This window comes from Nannospalax galili, unplaced genomic scaffold (genome assembly GCF_000622305.1).
Source record: "Nannospalax galili isolate Female #2095 unplaced genomic scaffold, S.galili_v1.0 scaffold568, whole genome shotgun sequence".
In the NCBI taxonomy this organism is placed as follows: Eukaryota; Metazoa; Chordata; class Mammalia; order Rodentia; family Spalacidae; genus Nannospalax; species Nannospalax galili.
Genome location: NW_008359441.1, coordinates 3,693,013 through 3,701,571, shown reverse-complemented (window position 1 = coordinate 3,701,571; position 8,559 = coordinate 3,693,013). Strand labels below are relative to the sequence as shown.

At 48.1% G+C, this 8,559-nt stretch overlaps 1 protein-coding gene across 1 annotated transcript in view; it reads right to left on the bottom strand.

Annotated features, from left to right (window-relative positions):
- Positions 1–3,404: 3,404 nt before the first annotated feature.
- The window catches only part of LOC103725694 (1-phosphatidylinositol 4,5-bisphosphate phosphodiesterase gamma-2-like), an 89,163-nt gene continuing 84,008 nt past the window's right edge, over positions 3,405–8,559 (bottom strand). The window contains 4 exon segments of the mRNA XM_017795570.1: positions 3,405–3,528; positions 5,700–5,900; positions 6,004–6,179; positions 6,619–6,708. Of these exon segments, the coding sequence (XP_017651059.1) occupies positions 3,405–3,528; positions 5,700–5,900; positions 6,004–6,179; positions 6,619–6,708 (591 nt within the window).

Genomic DNA, 8,559 nt, shown 5'->3' with positions numbered 1-8,559 from the left:
ACTAACAAAGCCCAGTGTTCCCAATGTATCATTTTTTAATTTTAAAAATATTTTATTTATTGTTCTAATTTTCTGTCTGTAAGCAGATTTGGATTCTTGTTCTTCATTCCTCAGCACACCGTTATTCTTGGGTACAGTTCTCATGGTCAAAGAGGGCTCCAAACATGAAATTAGTACTGATTTTTTCCAATGTTCTTAGCTACTGAGCTTATAGGTATCTATGACCAGCTTAAGTTATAAGAACAACTCTGAGGCCAGGTACGGTGGCACATGTCTTTAACCCCAGCACTTGGAAGGCAGGAACAGGCGGATCTTTGTGAGTTCAAGGACAGCCTGGTCTACATAGTGAGTTCTAGTCCAGTGGGCGCTACTGATGTTCAAATTTTTCTAAGACCACATGGGGTTAACTTCTGAGGACTCTCCAGCTACACAATTGCTACGAGAGCCCCAACAATCAGTCATAACCTTGTTATCCATTCTTAGGCAACTTGATGAACGAAACAGAAAGCAAGAACATCAGCAATGAAAACATGGGTCTTTTCTGCTCAAATCTGGAAGAATCTGTGTATTATGCTCAACACTCAGCATCTCTTGCTAACCTGCTAGCTCCTCCCGAAACACAGAGCTTGACTTCGGAGGTGCCCAGATCAGGAGACGGCAAGCTAAGTCCCATGTAGCCATCCCCATGTATTTTCATAAATAAAGTTTTATTGAAACACATCCATTGTTCATTTGTATCTTCACCACAGTCATTTTCTCTTAAGGTCAGCAGTGCTGCAGGGGTGCAACAGAGACCATATGACCTGCGAAACCGAAAGCATTTACTCCACAGGCCTCTCTAGAAAGTGCTTTCTGATCCTTGCTCTAGAATTCTGAGTGGTCCCCAAATCCTGAAATCTTTGCCCAAATTCGGTTTCAATGAATTTTCTCTTCAAAAAGAATATAAATTATTCTTTTCATCCATTTTGGACCAAGAGAAAGAAAAAGTCCCAAACAAGACAGACTCTTCAGTCTACTAGTTCATAAAAGCAGGAACAGAAACATTTTGGTTGAAAATAAAGTTAGAACTGAACTTTATAGCCAAGAGTGTCTTCTTTTTAAAAAGTATCTCACATGTACTCACCACATACAAATGACAAAGCCTTAGGTGACAACTATGCTAAGTACCCCAAGATCACTATCCACGCACAAAGGAGCCAAAATAGCACTCTGTGCCTCATGAATATGGACAAATACTGTGTTCAGGTGTTTACCCTGAATGACCAAAGCAATTTTGAGCAAAAAGAACAAATCTGGACTTCCAACATCCTACAGTTCTGTAATAGCAAGGTGTCCGCAGAAAAACAGACACCTCCAGCAATGGGGTGGAGAGCCCAGACTCAAGGCTATGATTTATGGGCCAATGGCTTTCTATAAGGAGCAAAGAACGTGTTGCAGAAAGACGTCTCCTCGATACACTGTGCTGGGGAAAACACGATGTCAACACACAGACAATCAAAAATACCTTATACCACATGTAAAACGCAACTCAAAATGGAATAAAGACTTCAAAGGTGAGACTTGAAATGATCAAAGCTCTCCAGGAAAACATCTAGGGACCACCCCACAACCTGAGTCTGGACGATGATCCCTCAGATAGAAGCCCAAAAGCACTGGTAATGAACACAAAAACTGACACGACAAACAAGATTGTATCAAACCAAAAAGCTGCGCAGTCAAGGAGAGGACCAACAGTGTGACAAGGTCACCCACACAATGGAAGAATGTTTGAAAGCTGCACATTGGGAACAGAGTTTGTAAGGAACTCAAGTGACTTAACAGCGACAAAAATAGCCTGAATGGAAATGGGCAAAGTTTCTGATAGATATTTCTCAAAAGGCATACAAATGGCCAACAGGTAAATGAGAAATGTTCAACATCACTAAAAAATGGAAATCAATTCCACAATGAAACATTACCTCAAAATAAGAGCCAGCTGCATGCTGTCCCACCTGAGCAGCAAGGCCGGGACAGGACCAGTGTGCACCAGAGCATCCTGGACCCTCAGGAGGCTAGAACTTTAGGCAGTGCTGAATTCAGTCCCCCACCTTGCAGTGACACATCATTTCCCTTTGTATTTCAGCCAGTTGAATCTGGTTTTGTCACCAACACATAAAAGTATCCCAAATGTCAACACTACAGTAAAAGTTGGGTCTCCAACCACAGCCTGGAGCCAGGTGCACAGGCAATGTTCACAACACACCCACAAACCGAACTCACTGACTCCTCTCCAGGCTGAGCAGATGTCATTCAGAGTTTTAGGAGCAAAGTCAAGGGCAAAACACGAAAGACGCCCAGGCCCCTTCTGTTGGCAGAACCAAGAACAGAAGAGCCACATAGACACAGTCCTCTCTGGCTAGAGTTGGCCCACAGTAGGTCCTCAGCAAGCTGCGGTGACAATGACCAGGCAGGATACACACAATGAGAGGAAATGCCCAAAGCAAGAGGTGCAGGTCAACAGGTAAGTAAAGGCAACAGGGTGGGGAGGGGATGCAGGAGCAAGCTGGGCACCCCAGGCAGCCACTGCACGTCGGGTAATTGCTACCATAAGACACATGGGCTCAGAGCTGCCACTGCCTCCCACAGTATGAAGTTCGGAGTCAAACGTCTCGCTCTTTCACATCACCAGGCAGGCTGAGTTGGAGACCTCCACAGGCCTCAGCTGCCCTCCCTCCCACCCCAGGCCTCTGGCAGGAGACTCTGCAGTGAAGACAGAGTATCAGCCACCAGCAGAACACCCAGACCCAGGTAGGGAAGGGGGACAGTCCACGAATCCTCCACTGTCACTGCTGGGTGCTGGAGTGAAATCCCACCTGTCTAGAGGATGGCAAGGCAGCTGGTGCTGATGGGAGGTGTCCACATCTGGGCTGTCTGGATTCAATTCCCAGCACCCCCAGAGGCATAAACAAGTAACTGACCCTTACTGAGCCTCAGTTTCCTGCTTGGGCTGGCAAGATGGTTCGTTGAGTAAAGCACTTGCCACACAAGAGGCCCGATGGCCTGAGTTCGAACTCTAGAACCCGTGGAAGTGGAAGTTGAGAAGCAACTCCACAAACTGTCCTCTGTCCTCCACATGCATCCCATGACACAGGTGGGCCCACGCACACATCATATACTCACACAGTAATAAATAAATTTTAGAATATATAAAGAAAATAACGATGGTGGTCACACCTCTACCCTAGAGCTTCTGGAAGGTGAAGTGAGTTAATATACAGGGAGGACGGAGAGAACACTGTTTGGCACTTGAGACGCACAAGCTGCTGTTACCAGCATCCTTGCTGTTGACAGTGGAGCAGGTCCCCCCCTTCCCTTCTTACACCTCCTCTGGGGAGCACGAACCCCACACACACCATGGCACCGGCCTACCTGAAGGTGATGACGTAGGAGTCAGTCCCCTCCCGCTTCCGGATGAGGAAGGCTCCATCTCTGGGGATCCACATCAGCATGTCCTCTGCCTCCCCCCGGCTCAGCCTGTCGTAGTACCATCTGCATCCAGAACAGAAAAACCAGGCAGGTGAGAGCCCTCCCCACTGTAAACCTGCCACTGTGGGGGAGGTACTGAGATTTGAGATTCTGGGACACCCGCGACTGGGCCTCGAAACAGCCACAGAAATCACACTGGGACTTCCTGGCCACGCATGCTCCAAGGACAGCAATTTATATTTAATTTTTATTTTATGTACTACAGTATGGGGATTGGATCTGAGGTCACATGAGGTCACGTGAGGTCACGTGCTAGGCAAGAACTCTACTGAACTACAATCTCTGCTACTTTTTGAAAAATTAGTTTTCATTTTTGAGACAGGGTCTTGCTAAGTTTTTCAGGCTAACTTTGAGCTTGCTATTATATAACGCAGGCTGGCCTTCAACTTGCAAACATCCTGCAGCCCAGCTTCCCGAGTAGCTAGGATCACAGGCCTGTGCCACCATGCCTGGGGGAAAGCAATTTTTGATAAGGACCTCAAGAGATTGAGGGAGTCTACAGGAAGCACAGGAGAGTCAGTTCCTGTATCTCTGCCCACCCAACCATCCCTGAAGGGTAGCAGAGTTACAGCAGTGTCTTGGGATATCTAAGGCAGGGAACACAGGTGAGCTCTGGAAGGATTTGGGGGTATTAAGATATGAAATGGCAGGGCTGGAGCGATGGCTCAATGGTTAAGAGCACTGACTGCTCTATCAGAGGATCCAGGTTTGATTCCCAGCACATCCACATGGTAGCTAACAACCACCCATGACTCCAGTTCCAGGGGATCTGACAACCTCTTCGAACCTCCGTGGGTACTGCATGACAAAGGTGGACTTACATATATGTAGGCAATACACTGATGCACATAAAACAAAACAAAAATATTTAAAAATAATACATAATTTTTTTAAGCTATGAGATGGCAAGTTCGAAAAGGTTACCACATGAAAAGATAGGAAATGTAAGAGAACAAAGTCACTATAAATCATCCAGCTTCCTCCAAAACACAAATGATGGCAGCAATCTGCTGAAAAACCGCTCCAGCGTTTCTAGAACTGTTAACCTTTTCACCAGGCATCACTTGGAATTCCCCTCACTGATAAAGCAATGAAAGGACTCAACCCCTCCAGTTATTTTGTTTCCCTTCCTCACTGTCCAGTCCCCAGGAAGGCACTCTGAGAACAGAGATCAGCAGACAGTGTCCTAGTTCGTTTCTCCATTGCTGTGACAAAACACGCTAACCAATACCAGCTTGGGGAGGAAAGGATTTATTTGTCTTACAACTCCTGGGTCACAGTTCATCAGGGAGCTCAAGATAGGAACTCATGGCAGGAACCTGGAGGCAGGAGCTGGGGCACAGGCCATGGAGCATCGCTGCTTACTGACTTGCTCCCCTGGCCCCTGCTCAGCCTGCTTTCTTATATAATACAGGCCCACCTGCCCAGGGGCGGCACCACCCATGGTGGGCTGGGCCCTCCCACATCCCTCAACAATCAAGAAAATGCCTCACAGACATGGCCACAGGCCAGTCCAATGGAGGCAGTTCCTCGATTGAGGCTCCCTCAACCCAGGTGTGTCAAGTTGCCAACTAAAGCTATCCAGCACACCCAGCCTCTGAAATCAAGGTGCCCCAGACCTCAGGATCATGAAGAAGGGAAAGGAGACAGGGAGGGGAGAAAAGAAAATGGGGCGGGGGGGCTGGAGAGGATGGCTCGGTGGTTAAGAGCACATACAGCTCTTAGAGAGGACCTGAGTTCATTCCCCAGCATCCATGAAGGGTCTCTCACAACTGACTGCAGCTACAGAGGGCCTGGCATTCTTTTCTGGCCTCTGTGGGCACCTGCACTCATGTGCACACACGCACACGCACACACACACACACACACACACACACACATATAAAATATAAATGTCTTAAAAATCAAGAGAGGGCTTGAGAGATGGCTCAGTGTTTAAGAGTACTGGCTGCTCTTGCAGAAGACCTGGGTTCAAATCCAGCACCCACATGGCGGCTACAAGAGAGAAAGACACCAAAGTACTGACTAGCAGAACTGGGACCAGTGGTGGTCCAGGGAATTCTCAGACTTCAAGGGACCCTGGGTGAAGGGGATCCTGGGAACAGGAACCCCATATCACCCCCTGGTGGATGTCACCCATGTGCATATGCCTCTCACCCAACCCTGGAACCTACGGCTTAGACTCATGCGGGTTGGGGTTGGGCACTGGGTCGGTAAGCCGAAGCTCGAACTCCGCACAATGCAGGTGTGTTTCCCGGTAGTGCTGAATGAGGGCGTAGATGCTGTTGAACATGGTGTTGTCTGTCAGGTAGTACTTCATGGTTCCGCCTTCCATGGTGGAGCGGATCCTGCAGTGCTGCACACGGCCTGACCGCCTGCCAGGGACAGAATAGGGATTCACCAGAGGCAGCTGGAGCTGCGGCCTGACCACATTGCCTCCCATCTGCCGGCCTCAGAGGACGGGGGAAGTGAGGTTACCAGAAAGACAAGGTGTAGTCGTTGGGGAAGGTCTCGCTCTCCTGCACCAGGAAGGTGCCGTCCTTGGCCCCCATCTCGGCACAGTACTCCTGCAGGAGTTTTTCAGCGCTGGTCCTCCTCTCCACCTTCTTATGGAACCACTTCTTCCCAAAATGCAGCTCTGTAGGGGGAGTATCCTGGGCCAAAAGAGCTCAGTGAGGGGCTGTGATAGCTCCCACTGCCCCTGCCTGCTGCAACCTTCTCCTGACAGCTCGCATTGATGGTGGCTTACTGGATCCTAAGACAGGGGATCAGAGGTCCCCAGTACCAGAAGCTTGAGGGCCAAACCATCCTGGGCTGCACTTGAAGATGAGCAGCAGCTGGAGGGCGCAGGGCAGGGCAGGGAGAGTCCATCTCCTCACTACAGAGCGCAGGAAAGCGCCTTCAATCTTACTGGTTAAGCCCCAGGGTAACCAATCAAGAAGAGCTATAGCTAAAGCTTTAGCACCCAAAGCAACAGCTCCTTAACACTGATGTCCAGGACCCCAACAAGACAAGCCACAGAGGAAGTCTCCTGGAGGTGTTCCCTGGAAGAGCCCCACTCCAGAAGTCAAGGGTATGTGAGTCTCCACCTACCTGAACCAGCTCCTCCTCCACATTCTGTTCAATGTCATCGCTAAAGGACAGCTTGGCGTCAGCAATGGCACAGTAGTGGCGAGTCCATTTCTAGAAAGCCAGGCTGACATTAGTCTCCCCAAGGTCTCAGTCCTACGGATTCTGAGGCCCGGGGACCTGTGGGTCATCACCCCAGCAGTCACTGGGGCTTCTCACATTTGTAGTGACAATACAAAAGCTGCTCCCCTTTGAGGCAGTTCTCTAAAATGTCTATTTTTGGATTCCTCTGTCATCTTCAGCTCTTTTAAAATCAATGTGTCTAGGAGAAGATCTGACTGAATAATTTCTACTGCATCTTCATGAAGGGTAGATCTATGCAGCCTCAAGAACGGCTTCTTTTATTTCACTTAAATATTTCTTTAAAGATTTATTTTTATTTTTATTTACATGTATGTCTGTGTATGTATATGCCACATGCGTTGGGCATCCCAAGAGGCCAGGAAAGGGTATTGGATCCCCCGGAGCTGGAGTTACAGGTGGTTGTGAGCTGCCCAATGTGGATGTTGGGAACCAAACTCAGGGCCCCTGGAAGAGCAGCAAGTGCCCTTAACTGCAGACCCATCTCTTCAGCTCCAGATACACGGTTTTAAAATCTAAATTCTGCGTATGTAATAAAGCATGAGGTATATGTCTTGCTGCATCTGCCTTACTTCCTGATCTCCAGCCCACCATCTCCTGCAAATGGCATCATTTCGTTCTTAATGGCTGAATACTCCACTGTCTATACAACATTTAAGTGTGATTTTATTTACTTAAATTTAGCTATTTTATATTTATTTGTAGGGTGCTTGAACACACATGCAATAAACTCAAATGGATCTGCATGTTAGCTTAGGGGGTATGGGAGAGGTGTTAAAGCTTGAAAAACTTTACTGTCACCAAAAATTGGGATTTGAGGTTGAATAATCCCAGACTGGAAGGCACCAGTGAGTTAGGACAGCTAACACGCATGACATACAACCAGGAAAGGGACATGAGTGGATGTTATGGTTTAAACCAAAGCCTGTCCTTACAAGGCTTATGTATTAAAGACTTGACGGTTGACTGATGGGGAGGTAACTGCGTCATAAGGGCACCAATTTCATCAATGGGTAACCCATGACACTGAGGGCTCACCTCCGAAGGGTCTATCTTGTCCCCAGACCCTTCTCCCTTCCATCCACCGTGAAGTGAGATTCTTGTCTCTCCCACATGTTCCCCACCATGATAATATTGCCTTTGCAGGACAGCTTTAGTGTCAACTTGACACATCTGGGAAGAGGAAGCCTCAGCTAGGGAATTTCATCTATCAGACTGGCCTGTGGCCATGTCTGTGGGGCATCTTCTTGATTTTTGAGTGATATGGGAACGTCCAGCCCACTGTGGGTGGTGCCACCCCTGGGCAGGTGGTTCTGAGCTGTGTAAGAAAGCAGGCTGGGCACAGGCCAGAGGGACAAGCCAGTAAGCAGCGTTCCTCCATGGCCTGTGCTCCAGGTTCCTGCCCTGAGTTCCTACCTTGGACCCCCCTCATGATGAACCGTATCCCACAAGATGTAAGCCAAATAAACCCTTTCCTCCCCAAGTTGGCAATGGTCAGAGTATTTTGCCATAGCACTTGAAAGCAAACTAGAACATTCCCCAGCTTCCTTTTGGTCAGCTTTCTCCTGTCACTGCAACAAACTGCCTAATACATCCAGCAAGTGGAAAGACTGAAATAGGACCTACAAACGAGGTGACAGTGTCACATCATTGTTAACTTTCTGGTTCCTGGGATGATGTCGGATGCTCTAATTGGGGAGGTCCCTCCCAGGTCAAGGAAGAACAATGGGTAAAGGGCACTCAGCCATGAAGACTCAGAGAGATGTATGGTTGGAGGGCATGTGGGAATTTTGTTATTTTGTATATCATTACATATTATGTTGA